Below are 17,566 nucleotides of genomic sequence, written 5' to 3'. Positions count from 1 at the left end.
ATAAAAGTTCTTATAAATTTTCAGTTGAAGTGCTTTAATGTTTCTATGGTTTAAATAACTGACTTGGAACACCTTTTCTGTTCTTCATAAGTTGATAAAGAATAGTAGACACAAAATGAATTTCTTTCAATATGGGATTGTCTAAGTTACAGATCTGAGTAGAAAAAACTCGTTAGATAATAACTCTTCCTGTGGTGTCAACATCAGTTACCTCAGTGCTTTTTGTACTGCTTCTGTACTGGCAAAACAAGAGTTTAGAATCGATTGATCTATATTTTCTCACCAAAGATGACACAAAAATATGATCCTCTGTGATATATCTGTTCTTTTTTTATTGCATATGTACAATGAATTCATACATATTTTATGAAAACCTTTCACCAAAAGCTCTTGCAATCCTATAAAAATGCCTGCTTGTTGTGTTTTCTGAGACGCAGGAAGATTGATATTTGGAAAAATGATGGACTTCAAAAGTAACTTTGGATTCTCTGACCTGCTTCACTAATGCACGCTGGTGTAAAACTAAGGTGGGTGGAAAGTGCAATTCGCAGAGAAGGAAAGGTGGATGCATGTCCTGAAGCTTCATGACACCGACCATGACCCCTCAGCCAAGCACTCTGGTTGCTGGAGCTGTCTCCTCCTCTACCAACCTGTTAAGCCTGGTGAGAGAATGCATCAGCCCCATCTGCCTAAGAACAAAGAATAAATCTGTGCTTCTAACGTGTCTGTCTCTTGCTTTCTGACTATCCCTTTCATAATTTAATCATTTTCCTACTTTCCAGCACTCTGTGATCAGAGGGAGGCGCTTGCATCATTTGTTATTAATGTTTTTTCCATCCATTCTAGTTGCCACAATAGCTCCTTGAAGTATGAACAATTAGATCGTGATTTTCTTTAAGCATGTACCAGACATCACAAAAATCCAGCTGTGTGAACAAAGCAAAGAATCATCTTTGAGAGCAAATGCTGTTTGCAATCTTACAATTTGCAGACTAAAAATTAAATGACTATTTTTACCCTCCCTTTTCTGCCAGACACTAACTAAATTTGTCAAAGTAAGCATGCTTAGGATTAAAGTTTTATTGATTTTCTTTTTTTTTTTTTTTTTTTAAGGCAAACTTAAAACGTGGCACATGAAGTTTTCATAGCTGCGTTAGGCTGCAGAAGACTTCCTGGCCCAGATTCCAACTCCTGACACCTCCAGTTCACCTGCCAAGAGCTCCTGATGCCAAACACGGTGACAGTCTTCAATCCACTGTGCCTTCCAGGCTCACAGCTTGGTCAAGGCAACCAACCTTCGGTGCAAAAGGGTTCTTAAAGAAAGGAAAAGTGCAAAAGATGGAGCCTGAGAGAAACATCTATGGGTAAGAAGAATATTATCCAGTAGCAGGCACCACACACAGGTTAACGGGAATGGTCATCAGCCTGGGAGCAGGTCGCAGTCGTGAAGGAAGGTTGATTTATTCAGTGATCACTCTGAAAGGCTCCTGTCGGGTTGTGTTGTGCTGCAGTATTGTTTTTATTCCTGGGTTTCAGGAATTAAAAAAAATTCCTTTTTTTATGTTGAATTTCCATTAGCTTTGTCTTCATTTCTGTGAGTTGTCTTCCATTCCCTCCTTAGCATTTACCATATGCAAATCCACACTTTTGAGATGGGAGGAAAAGTAGAAATTTTTTAGGAACTACTATTTTCACAAGTTCCCTTGATAAACTATTTTCTGAGGTGGTTACCCACCAGCTTTCCATGAACTTCTCATTCCATTCTCTTGAATTCAGGAGAGTCCCATGGTCTTCAATTAACTAGATGGAATCAGGCACAAATTTTTAACTGGTTTTCCAAATAACCTGTTGGTGTTCACTACCTGAAATGTTCCTTGGGTTACCAGTAGAGGATAGAGGCTTAGATGCTTAGTTTTGTAATGTAAAATTCAATAACTTTCGTAATATTTTCATTTACTTATAGTTACATAGTGAAGGGATAGAATTTAAACAGTAACTTTTTACCCATGTTACAGGAGATGAAGGAGAAAATCCTGGAGTTTTGTATTATTCACTTCACTGAGTACAGCTGAATTCCTGAAAACTTCTATAAGGTCAGTGAAATTCATTGTGTGGGATCTGTAGCCTTAACTGCTAAGAGGTCCAAGAGCACCTATAGTGAAAGAAAAAATAATCAGTTTATGGTGTTATTTGATAAAGATAAGAGTGAGTAATTTTAATGCAATCCAGAGAGATACATCAATTTGCAGTATCTGCTGAGACATCAGCTCCACCTACAGAAAAGGCTGTTGTATAGCTCTTACACAAGCATATTGAGCAGACATCCGAAAATCAGAGCTTGCAGTAGTTGCTCTAGTTCTGAAAGATTACATACCTATAAAGAGGTACAAACAAGATGCAGATTAAAGAGGACTGCAGGGGATTATTGAGTCCTGTACAACTTCACGTAGATGAAATTTTAACAACAGGAGCAAACAACTACTAGAAGTTACATTATTATGTAAAGTATGAAAACAGAATTTACATGTCTTCTTCCTGAAGCAATCATATTTCATATTTCTTTTGCTAATTGAAAATAAGATAAAACACACAGTCTGCCCAGTGGCATCTTGAGCCTCAAATAATTTAGACTCACAAGTGCTGAGTATAATCTGTGGTGCCAGCTATGCTGGGCAGGGGAAAGGAGTTTCCCAAAAAATGATCCCCAATCTCAATTAGAAATTCTGCATTTACCTCTTAGTTTATCTGAAACTGAAGAAGGCTGCTCTCTCTTGCAGTCAAAACATGTCATATGCATATTCTTACACAGAAAGCAGTGGCGGCTCCAAAGCCTATCTTAGAGCGTGTTTGATTTCCTGGCTGCCTTATTTGTTTACAACAATGCTCTTAAAATTGTTTCTACCATCTGTGTGGTTTCTAGTTGTTTGAATGAGAATGAGATATTAAAATGCCATCCAGATGTCTAGATGCATATCAGCATTAACATATTATGCAAATTGTCACAAGGATAGGGTTTTTTTTCTTCTTAAACAAAACAATATTTTTAGATGGAATGGAAAGAAGTGAATCTGTGAAAGATGACAAGCAGAAAAAACGCACTGAGCATATTCAGCTGAACTTTTCAATCACTTTTTATGAAAGGGTTAGGTACAAAGTGTCCTTAGTTGTTTTTACTGTAAATCTATAGAAGGACAATTGGATGAAAATATAATCTTAAAAAAAAATCCACAAAAAACAACAAAGCACTGCTAAGCCTGAAGAACTCATAAAATGAATTCAACAAAGTGAAATATGAAAGTTGCCTCTGTGTATTTTTCTCATGAGAACAGGACTTCATGAACAATAATAACAAATATCTGTTGGCTACTGAGCACCTAATTTAAAGAAATCTTTGGCTCTGACTCTACAGGTGTTTACACCTGGAGATACATCCACAGAATCAACAGTGCAAGATCATACCTGAGCCTTTATTGCTCTCAAAAAACAAGAATTGGGTTCAGAAAATGAGGATAAATGCCTTTAACTGAGGTTGATTTTTTCTTGGACCTTGATTCTTACCACTAAAAATAAACATGATGTCTCTTGAATTTCTTCCTAAAGTTTGGTGTATTAAAAAAAAAAAAAATAATGGAAAGCTGCAACAGAAACACTGAAATTCGTTTTTGGGTCACTGTTGGCGTCAAGCACTAAGGGTGGAAGATGGCCCCAGCTGGTAGGTTCTGCAGGGAGGCAGGGTACCAATGCAAGATATGAGCTGTGAATAGTAGGATGAAGAGATTCTGTCACTCCACAGGCAAATTTTCATGGCCTTTAAAATTGGAAAGGAAATTGAAATTGGAACAACTGGAAAATTGTTTGATCCTCCTTTATCTCATGGAATTTCACTCAGCTACAATGCATCAAAGTCTACCGATTTGCATCTGGGTGAAAAGGTAGCAGGGCGAGTCCATGCCTATGCTCGGAATTTCCTTCATAGTGTCATCAGCAATACAGGCATGAGAAGTTTCCTTCTTGTCTTTGGTGGCATATATTAATTTCTCCTCACAAATACTTTAGCTTTCAGATTTGTGAACCAAGGGCTATATTGTCCTTAAAAATATGTTGCATATAGAACTGCTTTTCACTTAAATCAGTTATTATTGAAATCAGTATGTGTGTGCGGCGACACCACTTTTCTGGTAACTTGAGTGAAAATTTTCTGAGAGAAAAACTAATAGTAATTCTCTCTGAATGACTCCTGACAATCATGGTCCAGAAGCTTGAATACAATATGAATTAGTTGCATACTGGTTCAATGAAAGCACTCAAACCTGAATATTTACAGCTTTCTCCCAAAGTTTTGAGTTTTCCAGGCATTCCAGTTCAAAATTTTATGTAGTCAAGCAGAACCTGTAGCAAAGCCTTCTTCCTTTGAATGGAAATGGGGAGTCACAGGTTTGTAATACTCCTGTTAAAATGCATTACTTCCAGCTATGTTTGTTTATAAAAACCAATAGTTCTTACAAAGTATGGCTTCCTATCCCTGCAGTGAGTAAAATAAGAGAGTGAGAATGGGCATGAGGAAGTGCTCCATCTGCGTCCCGTCCCCTCTGTCCCCAGACTGGATCAACTATACTTCTGCTCTGTCTGAAAAGATATTTATCTGCTCTGTTCCTGCAGGCTGGAATATTGGACACGTCTTACAAGGTATTTCCAGTCAACTTATTCCAATGTTTTGCTATCCATCCTATCAGAATTATTTTCCTCATATGTAAATATATTGCTTATTCTGCCCACCAGCCCTGTGGAGCACAGATTATTTCCTTGCCTGTCATGTGTCGGGTTTGGACACTAGAATAAAAGAAGGTACAAATTTTAATCTCATCCACCTTATTTTGTAGGGTTTGGGGGACAAAAACCCCTCAGCAATCAGATCATCCCCTCTCCTAAGAATCACTCATAATTCCCTGTGTCTCATTTACACCTGTTGTCTCTGGTATGTCATCAGCTTAAAATACTCTTAAGTCTGTGATTCTGGTAGATCCTTTAATTTATATAAATAACCCCAGTGCTTTAGTCCACACAACAGAGAAATTAATGTAGTTATATTTCCAAAGGTCACCATTTTTAGTGTATACTTTATAAGCAATATGTTGGCAAAATGTGCAGAACTTCAAAAGACCTGATGCAAGCCTGTGAAAACTTCTGGGGTTGATGGATTTTGACTTAATTTAACTCAAGGGCATATGGTATATTAGCTAGAGCGGGGCCTGAGTGCAGAAAGACATTTGAAGAACAGTAGTAGTTCAACTACAATCACCATGAAAAGAGTGTTTGAAAAAGATACAGTATTTGGAACAAAGGAAATGAGGAAATAAATTTCACAAGTGGGTTCCTGAAGAGGCTGTAGCCATCATGGAGGAATTGTTGCAAACGCTGGGAAACTGAAGTATGATTGCAAAGGCACCAGTGGTGATTTCATGCTGGGGGTGATCAGATGAAGAGTAAAAGAAAAGCCAGGGAGACTCTTCCCCAATGCATTTGAAATCTGTTGCTGTACCATGGTCTACTCAAAAGCCACCAATTTTGCCAATTGAAATGGTTTGTAGCACAAACGCAAAAATCATAGATGTGTTATTTGGCTTCAAATATTTTAATTAAGTCTAACCTTAAGCTGGATGTCAGGACAAAAATAAAAATGGAGTCATATAAAGCAGGCATAAGGGAAGAAGGGTTTTGACAAAGTCACCCACTCCATCATTTTTATCTCAAGATAGCATAAACCGACTTAAATTGTGTCTGACAGGTGTCTGCTTAACCTGTCCTTCCACTGATGGAAATTCCACAGACCTCTGCATTATTTATTCCACTACCTACCTAGCCTTTAGGCTGGATGTTTTTTTTTTTCCTAGTCTTTAACCTAAATTTCCCTTTCCCTTGCAATTTAATCATGGAAATTATCCTCTTGCTGATGGCAAGAAGTACACTTTACTGCCTTCCTCCTCACAGAGGACAGAGCTAGAGCTAACGCCACGTAGATCAGAACAACCTTTCACTTGTGTGAGGGCATTTCACCTCCCTTCCCGTCCTTCTCTAGATGAACCAAGCTCAGTTCTTTCAGGCTTTCCTCACGCTTCATATTTTCTGTAGTTGTGACTATTTGGCATGTTCTCCTTAGAATTCCCTTCAGTTAATGCATAGCTTTTTAGAAATATTGGGTCCAAGACAGGCCAGAGTACTCCAGCTGTAGTCTTACTGATGAGTAGCCTTGAAGAATTATTTCGCATTCAAAACATGCTGTTTCTGTTTATTTCTCCAGATTTCTGTCTGCTTTTCTCTGTTAATGACACTCCTACTGTCTGCCACCACAGCTCCTCTCCTGCAGACATCTTCCCTGTCCTTCTTCCCTTGCCACCTTATCACCAAAAGGCATTAGGTTAGCTGTTAGCTTGATATGATTTGTTCTCAAAACATCCGTGCTGGTTCTTTTCTTATCATCTTTTATCTTCTGAGCACTTAAATAGATTGTCTGCCTGTTTCTTCTGTTATCTTTCTGGGCACAGAGCAGAGAATGCTTGGTCTGTAATTCCTCAACATTTTTTAAACATATTACCTTATTATTGTTCTTTTTTTTTGTCTGTTACCAGTGGCATATAATCTTCACAAAGAGAGGGTCTATTATGTGTATGCCAAGGGCTTAATCCACAGGCAAATGCAGAAGAAAGAATTGTATTTCAGCTGCTACTGCAGCTACTCCTGAGCTGGGATGACAGTTCCAGTGTTCGGTGGATCAATGATATCACAAAAATTGATCTTTAATAAATAGGCCGAGAGTTTGAGTATCCTATAGCAGACAGTAAGGACGTATGCACAATGTTATATACATGGTATATACGCTATAGTGGAATATATGCACAATCCCATCCTGAGACGGGTGAAGATATATTTTATATCTTTCTGTTTGTTGCATTTTCTGGGGTTTTGTTGTAAAACTTCTGCAGAGACTTCTAATGATAATTCTCAAATGCCAGCCTAATGTCACAAAAGAGTAAAAAGAAGGAAACCTAATCGTATAGTTTAGTTCCTTCAGTGATTAAAACAGAAATCCTAGCCTGGTTGGAAAAAAAAAAGATTGCTGTTTTGAGGATTGCTAACTATTCAGAGAATAAATCTGTTTGTGGATTATTAACTGCAAAGTAAAAGCCTATTTGCAATGAATGAACAATAACTGCTTTTTGTATTGGGGTGTTTGGAGTTTCTGCAGCCGGATACAAACATTTGTAAACAATCCATCCATACAGCTTCATTTAGAGTTCCTCAGAGTTATGAACTGATGCCAAGAGGATAATAAATAGACTGCCAGATTTTTTTGAAATCTGGTTTTTGCTTGGCATGAAGGGAGTTTTAGTAACGCTTCTTACAGCAACCGGCTTTTGTCTTTTGAACTTCATTAACTGCAAAACACAGAGCTCCTGTTGGTGAGACCTTCCAAATGCTAAAAGCAGAACCTTGTTTACAGTGTACTGACGCAGGGCTCCAAACTCCCCATATCCCAGCCTTGTGCACCCCAAACTTTCACAAAGGAGCTGGCAGAAAAAGCCCTTGTGATATTGCTTTAGAAAGGAAACAATAGTGAAAACTTGCTTTGCTTGAATCCTTCCGGACTCTGCAATCCTCCTGGATGGCAGCTAGTCCTTACTTACAGTGTACTGTTAGCCCTTATTTACAGTATAATATTCTCCTAAAACTTAGACTAAATGTAAGGTCTCTCAGTTTCTGTTAGTCAGATGCAGTAGAGGTTTAACGTGCATTTTCTATCCGTGGTTACAAGCAAAATGAATCTCTGCTGCTGCTGCGTTTCACCCTGAAAAACATTCATGATCCCAAAGGCCAGGTCAGCCGGGTTTCAAGCATTCACAGGAAAGTTTTAATTCAAGCTCTCACAAGTCCAAAGTCTGAATGACTGATGTAATATATTCTAGTTGTTGTCATTTTTATGGCTTCTTGATCAGTTGTTGTCATTCTTCTGGTCAGCCTGGATTTCATGTGGGTAGAAGTGGTGGCTGCGTTCTCACATGCTTTCGCGTACGCTAGTGTGTTTTACTGTGAACTAATTTGACACTTTCAAGAATGGTTAATTATGCACATTTAGAGGTCTCTTTCAAGGCCATACCCAAAACATATTGATCTTCCATTGACTCTTACAGCCCTTAATAGACTGGTGGGCGCTCAGGCTCTTTCAGCCTGATCTGATCTCTGCTGCTCACCAGAAATGCAATTTCTTTTCCAGAACAGATCTGGACACACTTTTCATTTTGTATCTTCTTGCATTACCTCAGTAGTTGTTTTTCCTGCTGTTTGAACCTTCTGCGCAGAGACCTTCAAGGGAAATAACAGAATTGCATCAAGGGAAACAAAAGATTTGATGTAATCCTGAGACACGTTTTAGTTAAACATAGGCAATTTGTCTTAGAGAAGTTCAATATCTGGATATAAATATATGGCCTTTGTATACCTGAGATGATAGTGTCTATCCCAGAAAGCTATGACTCTGTTAATTAAAACAGATCAAGTGATAGCAATAATTTTACTGGCATATTAAGAAATAATTAATTTTTATTTGAGCCTGTGTCCTTCACAGTGACTTTCCTCAAGCACTTGATGAGTGAGCTTCAGTTGCATAAAATACTCCTAACACGCTAATTTTAGCTATAAATATTTTCTTTGAAGTTATTTCTTAAATGCTTCTTAAATAGCGTATGGAGAGGTAATTATTAGACTTTCTTAATTTACAGTATTACCTGTTTGTATGTAACTATCATGTGCAGATAAAATATGTGGTAACTTGCTTTCAACACCAATACCTTTTAAAAAAAACCCAACTATTAAATCTACTCAGGAACTTTTCACAGAGTAAAAGTGACGAAATTAGATTAATACATTATTTATGGTGAGTGATTTGCTCAGCCCTATGCAGAAGAGACGAACATTTTTAACCAGTTAAATCACAGCTCTATCAAAAGAGGTGAAAGCATATTGTTTTTCTCATTTTTCTCAGTTGCATGACAGACTGCCTTAATTACTTATTAGGCCTTTGCAACTTGTCATGGGGCAGCTGACAATAAAGACCTGTGCCTGAAAAGATGAGAAACATCTGGAAAGTACAACCAGGACTAGTGGCATTTCTGCCTGATCTTGTCTCCTTTTTTAGCCACAACGTCTGTGTTCTTTTGCTTGAGGTTTTACACGGCGTGCCTTCTTCCCCCTTTAATTCCCCTTATACATAGTTCTAGCAAAGATATTGCAACTCGAGAAGCAATACAGTGCAGAATGAAAAATGAATTCACGTTAATCATGCAGGTGCACCTCACTGGATAATTAATAGCACGTTCTCCTGCCTGCGTGTAGGACTTCAGAACTGATTAAGCGGCAGCTTTCACTGCTGTCCCACCATGTAAGAAAGTACGGCAATAAAAGAGGATTCAGCTTCACAGCATCATATAAGCTTAAATTTCATTGATACTAACAATGTGAACAAGGAAATGTGAGATAAGGGGGAAATATCTGAGGGGAAAAAAGCATGAGAAAACAATGCTGCAAACCTAAAAATAAAAAAGCAGAAGAAAAACGTGCCAACAAACGTAACAAATTTCCAGACCGAGGTTGCAAGGGGAAACACTTCAATCCCACAAGAAGCAATTAGAAGATCCTGTGGAAATAGTGCATTAAAAAGATGAGTCTCCAAAGGAATGAACTGCATTTTCCTCATATCTTTTTTTTATTATTGTTCACGTGGAATTCATCTAACTGCATATTCTCTCCACAGTGTTTGAATGTTGCTTTCCCCTTTCAGGATGATTATCTGTCCTCTATTGTAAGAAGGTAAGAATAAGCAAAAGCTTTCAAGACTGCTGAAAAAGAGGAAGTACTTTTTTATTTCTCTTTGTAGAACACAAAACCTGTAGGAGGGAAATTGCAAAATATTGTTCTTCTTTAACACGTGCTAGAGAAGTACTTGGTTTATTTACTCATCTCCCACCTGAAACAACGCACGGTTTCATTTAAATAAATAAGCTTGCACTACACAGTGGGTTTTTATGTGTGAGTGGGGTAAAGAGAATAATGGAAATTCTCTCTTGTGTGGAGTGGCTTAGTCTGTGCACACGCTTCTCTTTTTTCCTTTCTTTTTTTTTTGTTCTCCTTTTTCTCAGTTTTGCTGCTTCCCTTGTAGAGGAGGTTTGAGCTGAAAGAGTTTGGGAATCTCATAATCCAGGGCACTTAGTCCTTGGTTTTAGACATTTATTGCCTTGAGATCAGCTCACATGTGGTTTAAAATGGATCTATCATTATAATTTTTCAGTTCCGGCCACCTGGAACCCGAAAAGGCCTTTACACCAGTAAATCTGTTACCTGCTCTCGTGCCCATAGTGAGTACTGCTCTTCCTTGGAGGTAATGGGGGGAGTATTACAAATCCAGGTTAATAGGTTTTATGATCAATCAACTCAAAGGCACATACCTATCCTATTAATAATGCAAATGTGATAAGATTATTGAGTTATGAGTAGCTTATACACAAATATTAACCACTAATACATTCATTAAAGCTGTGTAAAGTATTAATTAGCTTTGATGCTGCTGGATTGCAGAGTAATAGATAGTTTTACCAAGGCCTGCTCGAATTGATTAGCGTGATCCCATGCTGTGCACTGTGTTTCCACAACAGAATTGATCTTTTTCCTAGATGAAGACAAACAGCATTCTGAACCACATTCGGGGATGTTTCTGACTGAGCTTGGTTAGGGAAATAAGTAATGGAAATATCCTGCTAGAGAGTTTTGTCCTGTACGGGATCTTATTCTGAAAGTAACCACTTTAAATTCGATGTGACTATTTTTAAATCCAAAAGAAAAGCATAACTAAAGATTCTCCATTTTCACTGTGCACTGCAGGGATATAGGGAGGCTACCAAAGTGGGATTATTTTCCAGTATTCCTGAAATGCTACTTCCTAAAAGGATATTCCTGTTCTGTCAATCTTGTTTATCAGGAAACCGTCAGCTTTGATTTTTCCAAAGTGCAGGTAAAAAACCCACCACTTGATAATGTCTACCCAGGCAAATACCTGTAGCTCATGCTTATTGTCAAGCCTTAAAAAATGTGGCCCTCGGCATCTATTGTCATCCAAATTAATAGTGGCAAAAAATGCATCTCCATATTCACAAGAAAGGACCAAACTGCTGAATAGTGTAGTTTGAACACAAATTATATATAAGTAAACTCAGAAAGCAAAAAGATCACAGCTGGCATGCATATTAATTAGGCAACCTTGCATTCCCAAAGATGCTCAGATATGAATCCTGTATTTTAAAGCCAGTTATATTACTGTTGCACAAAGACACTCATAAACTATTACTGCCAATCACTTGAAGGAGATATATATATTGTTCAGTAATTATGCAATAATTAAAAAGAAAGGGGTTTTTATTTCATTACTTTTATTGCTTGTTTCATCCTGGAAGAATGGCGGCAACAATCATACATGGAAAATCATTATCCTAATGTGGTAGACACTGTGGATTTCTGTGCTGGTAAAAGTAAGAATAAACTGGCCTTCTCAGCATGCTGACCACAACATCAGTGAAGGCACTCATTGATGAGAGTATAAATATTGGTATTTTAATATTAACACAGGTTTAATAACAGGAACTGTTTTTTTCTTATATCTTTTAAGGGGTCTGAGACAAGCCAATGAAAGACCATGAGACTCTTTCTAACAATATCACTGGCCTAAATTGTCATGGGATCCTTTCACTGCATGTATTGAGGGATAGAAAAGTTCTTCAGGGTGAGTGCCACACAGAGACGAATATTCTCAAGGTCTCAAAAGGGTCTTGATCAAGGAGAATTTCAGTTTCTTCACAGTTTGTTCCCCAACTCTAGATGGCTCATTGTCCCTGTAATATTATCTTATTTCTCTGACTTCTGAAAGCGCCTTTTCATTTGTAGCACTTCACTGACAGTGAGTGGCAGTTGTTCATTAACCATTATCTCTTCTAATTTTCTGTGAACTAATTGTAAGGAGCATAAGAAAAGCTATTAGAATAGTAGAGCGCTGAGGGATAAGAGAAGAAAAAGAGTGTGGGTCAAGATTACATTGGGTCATTGCAATTTACAGCAATATTTCTTTCAAGAGATGTGGAGGTCTAAAAGTCAATTGTTAAAAAGAAGACAGAAACAGACCTGCTAATATCAATTCAAAAATCAACAGAAATGTCCAGTTTGATACGAACTTCTGTAGCAATTTCTAGGGAGAATACTTACCTTATGACATGACAAGCATCTTTATTGCATAGGTTAAATGAGCCTGTAAAAGGAAAAATATTGCTAGCATATTGGAACATAGCAGTACAACTGAAGAACAGACATACCCAGGCAAAAAGTTAAGATAGCCAAAATAGAAAAACACAAACACAACCCCCCGCTATTGGAGCTGATGCTTACAGTCCAAAGCTGATGCTTGAAGAAGGGAATGTGCTTGGTTATCAAAAGGCATCATTTACGTGGCTAATGTTTCCCAGAATTTTGAAATAGAAATAATGTTATTAAAACTATTGTAGGTTATGAGTAAAGTAATTTTGCTCACTTGTGCGTTAACTTGACTAACTACAGCAGGAGATCCCTTATAACTTCAGCTGATTATGGTACAAATCATCAGGTTTATATACATATCATTCATCGTTAAAATTTGTTTTTGATAGCAATGAATGGGGGTGGTGGAAAATTTTAAAGCAAAACATGTACTTGAGCAATGTCCTGTTGTGTCAATGTTATTTCAATAACTCATGATAAAAAGGTAGAAAAATATGAATGACAGTTGTGGGAACAAAATTTTTCATATTTTCCTGTCTTTCAGAATTTAGACTAATAGGTGGATGTAGCATGAAAAGACAGACAAGGATGGAAAAAATAGCTACACTGGTCGCATGCAGCAAACAAGTAAGTATAGGCATCTTTATAAAACAAATCTACAGTAAGAACACAGACGGATTAACAGGTGGTGAAACAACAGATGACATCTACAAAACATGGTGAAGAAATATGATCAGGTTGAGTAGTTTGGATGAGCTTTCATTCAACACAGCACACTTTTGAAAGTTGATGGCTTTTGAAATAACTTAGGAACGTTTCTGCCTAACTCATGGTGCCTGCTGGCCCCCGGGACTACAAACTAATCCAGCACCATTGTTAGGATAACAAACAATAAAGCTGAGCACTTGCTGATGATCCCTTGCACCAATGTGAAATGGTTCTTGTGACCAATTACCCAGGCTATGGCTGGAATCAGTTTGAGTCGTTCTGACTACACCATGTGGTATTTCCACAGCTCTTCATGAGTAGTTAAAATGTTAAAATAATGTAAGGCAAAGGATTCATTGTCATGTAAAGGTTCGCACTACTTAGATGGGGGTAGCAGGGAGAGTATTGCTGAATTCCTTATGGATGAGACCAAAAATAAATGTTAGCCTTGGAATAGATTAAAGGCAAGTAAACAGAGCAGCAGAAATATCAGTCATAATAATGAAGGTGGAAGTAGATGGCTTTTCCAGATTGGTAACCTTCATCAAACAAATGCAGGATGAGATCATTTGAACACAGACTGGAAGAATTATGGAATGAAAAATAAGTTGAGTAAATCAACAAGGATGTCAGGTGCTACTCCGCAGAGAAGATGGAGGTTTCTTTTTTAATTTACTGAAAAGGCACATTCTATTCTCACAGGGACAAAGCTATAAGGACTCATTGCCAAGAAATGCTACTGGATACACACCTCCACCTCCTCACCCAGGAGACTGGTGATGTGTTTGTGGGACAGAGATATTTATGAAGAAACTTTTTGCAGAAGATATGCAGTGTATGTGCGTGTGCACAGTGCAATTTATGGCTAAAATAAGTGCTGAATATGCAACATCGATAAAATCAGAAATGCACGCAATGGAATAAACGAGTCTGAGTGTTAGGTCTGTACCTTTTTATCCTTTTAGGTGTCCGGAGTTCTCTGTATCTTTCTTTAGAAAGCTGCTTGCCTCCTCACCAGGCTGTTAAAAGGAAGGATTGAGTCGAGGCTTTAACCTCTGCAGTTCCAGCTGGGACATTCAGGCTGGGCAAGCCGTACATGATTTTTTTTTTTAAATAATAATATTCCATCACTGGCAATACCAAGTAATAGTAAGAAGAAAGAAGGGTTGTGATTTGTATTATGTCATGATGGCATTGGGAAAGGGGGAGATCCACTCAAGCCTCTGCACGTTTCTCCTGGGAAGAGCACTGCGCTCCAATCTGCTCAGGATTATGCCACAAGGTGTATTTTGACCAAGAGAAAATAAAACAGTCATGTTGACTGACAGGTACCTATAATTCCAGTAATGAGAGTAGCATGGGCATACCAGACATGCTTTCAATCTTTCTAGACTTGTGTATCTGTATTTATCTCACATGCCCTAATTTTGCACCTTGGGCAAGTTTTGAATGCCATCCTGACTTCCACACAATTTAAATCTTCTATTTACATATCACTAATGCATTTAAAACTATTGTTGATCTGCTACCTAGACTCATTAGATATCTAAGTCGTCCAAAATATGCGTACCATCTGGCACAGTCCAAGAATTACCATTCTAGTTATCACCAATAAAGGGATGGAGTCATTTGATATGAGATTTATGCATAGCACCAGTCACCTGTTCACCCAGGATACAATTGAATCTGCCACTGGGGAATTTTGAATAACTAGTGAGTCAAAGGCTGGGTTAATCCTATGCATAGAGGGCTAAGAAGAGTATACTGGAATCATGTGGATGGTTCGAAAGGGAGGGTATGAATGAGCATGTGTGAGACAGAGCAAGGATAGGCTTTTAGATGGTGATGGTAAAATGAGGTTGGTTTAGAGCAGACTGTGGGGATGAGGGAGACAGGCATTTATTCCAATGGATTATGCTAAAACTAGATTTACCTAGCCTTTACTTTTGTACATGAGCACAGGCACAAAGCAAGATTTCCATGGTGAGTGTGGCCATGGTGACTACAGGTTAAAGCACCCACCCTGGAAAAAAAAAATCTGCTTTCCACCCCTACTCCAATGAGTTTATGAGGCCTTTGTGGCAGTTAAATTTATGCAAGTTGAATAACTTTAAAAGAAACACCGAGAAGTCATCCCTGATGTTTAACTGGTGGCCTAGTCCAGGGAAGACATTCAGAGGCAGGAATTCAGTGCTCCTCAAGCAGAGCACAGAGCTCAACCTCAGTCTGCCACTTCCCAGGTCAGTGAAGCAATTAAGGGCCTTCTAGGTGGCAAAGACACAAGGGGCTGTGTTTTGCGTGAAGTCCAGCCTGTGATATCTATTAGCTTGGGTCCTTCAGGCATCAGAGCCAGGGATTACCTGCTCTGACACAGGCTCTGACACACTGCGCACAGGCCAGTGCAGCAGCCAACAACTCCAGGCCTTGGTGACATCTGAGACGAGATTTGTAGGACATTAGTTTAAATATTTGCATCAAAAATCACAGTTACAGAGACTGAAATACTCTAGTGGGTCTAGCCCATGGCACTTAAACAGTATTAAAAGTTACCTTTTTTGGTGATGCCAGTAGCATCTGATAAAAAACAATTCAAGAGAAACTGCTGATGGGAAGTCTGACTAGGTTAATACGGTTATTATCTAAGTCATGCTGCAAGCTATAGACTAATATTTTCCACAGTCCGTTCATTGTTAATGAACATCCAAGCTAGCAAATTAAAATAAACCCATTTTATCACTCAGATTTAATGATTTCCTGCTGGGCCTTTTTAATGTTCAGAATTGGCCCTCTTTGAAATACTTAACTCATCAGGAAATTTGCCGTCAGTCTTTCATTTCTTCTTCACGGAAGGTCACTCTGAAATTTTCACCTTTTCTTTTTAGATGTTTATGTTTAAAGATGACCACTGCCAGCATGAGCAACTTTTGCCTCTCTGAGCTTGGAGTTCGCAATGCCATTTGAGCATTGTAAGCCCTCGAGTACTGAAACAAGGTGAACATTCAGCTCCAGAAATTTCAAATCCAGGTGAAGTGAACTTGCTGATTAACCCTCTGAACGAAATGAGTAGTTTAGCAGAGTGCTAGGATGACAGCAAATGAAAATCTGTCTGAAAATATAGTAAAACCTGCAGGAAATACAAGGTACCTGCTAAGAAACCAGCTTTCTCTTTAGCCATAATGTTTAATCTTTTTGACTCTTGCCTAGTTCTTCTGGGGTGGAGGGAACACAGGTACAGATTTCACAGCGCTGTCATCGCCACTGAGATGCTCGTATTAATCTAGATTTGTATGCTGTGTGACTGTTGGCAATAAGGACAGTTAACATTCCAATATCACTTTCCCTTCAAGGATACTGAAGAGCATTGGAAACATTAAGCTCTGAGGCTGGTAATTTACTAATGAGAAGACTGATTCAAAGAGAAATTAGGACCTTAATCTCTCCTCCATTGAAGCCAATGGAAATCATTTTGTGATTTCCTTGGGCAGACTGTGTGTGGCTTGTAAAAGGTCACACGAGAAATCACAGAAAAATTAGACCAAAAGTCCAATAACTTCTTGTTTATTCAGTAGAAGAATAACTGTCCTTATCCTGTGCCCGAATTCTTTATATCTGAATCCCTTTTCCTTAATGCAGTTTAGGGATATTCCGATAAATCTAGATAAGATTACATTTCCGTATCACCCCCATCTGCGTGCTGCAGCAGAGAGGACGTGGAACAACCGAACTTTGGAGCACTGCTATTTTTTTATTCAGGCCTAACATCATGGGTCTCCTCCCTGGGACCTGCGCTGGAGCCTTCACTGGTAGTGGAGGCTGAAGCTCCAAACAGATTCCGGAAGCAAAGATCTCTTGGGCAAGTTTCCTACAGAAAAAGCACAAGCCAGGCCCAACGAGCTGAAGAATGAAAGCCTTTGTATCCTATTTGCACACTCACACTTACTTTAAGCACTTTAGGACAACTAGAAGCTGCACCTCATGTCACAGAAATTAAATACTCCGATTCTTTGACGTAGTTAAACTTCAACGATAAGCTGCTCTGTATTGCTGAGGCTTTTCATTGAACTAAAGCATCTGGTTTTCAGAGAGACACGATGACATTGAAGAAGCCACAATTAAGCTCTTCAAACTTGTTATTTTAGAGGTAGTATTCTCCAAGGGCCTGATCCAAAGCACTCTGTACTCAGTAGGAATCTTTCTGCCTCTGGGCTCCCTTGATGTTTTGCAAGATCCTCTATCTCTGGCAATATTTCAAGCAGTTTATTACAATATTCCATAATGCAATATGCATTGCTTGTGCGGCTAGAAACTTATATCAACAGTCCAGATAAATGCTGGTACTGCTATCATAATACACTTCAACAGAGGTAAGAAATATAGTGCTGTATTTACAAATTTGATCCATTCAGGGCCTAGGGCTGTAGTAACTTAGATATAAGAGCGTTTATGCACAGAATCACTGGAGCATACCCATGATTATTTATCAAGATGGGCTATGTATAGTGCTAGTATT

The 17,566-nt window shown here is 38.5% G+C and overlaps 1 protein-coding gene and 1 long non-coding RNA gene across 2 annotated transcripts in view; both read left to right on the top strand.

Annotated features, from left to right (window-relative positions):
• The first annotated feature begins 744 nt into the window (after positions 1-744).
• Positions 745-10,400, top strand: LOC141749311 (uncharacterized). Its single transcript, XR_012589317.1, has 5 exons — positions 745-1,364; positions 2,016-2,093; positions 4,529-4,686; positions 9,806-9,861; positions 10,340-10,400. It is a non-coding gene; the product is annotated as an uncharacterized LOC141749311 (long non-coding RNA).
• LOC141749512 (uncharacterized) overlaps positions 10,396-17,566 on the top strand; it is a 21,320-nt gene continuing 14,149 nt past the window's right edge. The window contains exons 1-3 of the mRNA XM_074603097.1: positions 10,396-10,406; positions 11,711-11,824; positions 12,893-12,975. Coding sequence (XP_074459198.1) covers positions 11,728-11,824; positions 12,893-12,975 — 180 coding nt within the window. The 5' untranslated portion in view covers positions 10,396-10,406; positions 11,711-11,727. The remainder of the gene's footprint in view (positions 10,407-11,710; positions 11,825-12,892; positions 12,976-17,566) is intronic.

This window comes from Larus michahellis, chromosome 10 (assembly GCF_964199755.1).
Source record: "Larus michahellis chromosome 10, bLarMic1.1, whole genome shotgun sequence".
Lineage (NCBI taxonomy): Eukaryota > Metazoa > Chordata > Aves > Charadriiformes > Laridae > Larus > Larus michahellis.
Note: the sequence above shows the minus strand (reverse complement) of the source record. Positions and strands in the feature narration are given on the sequence as shown.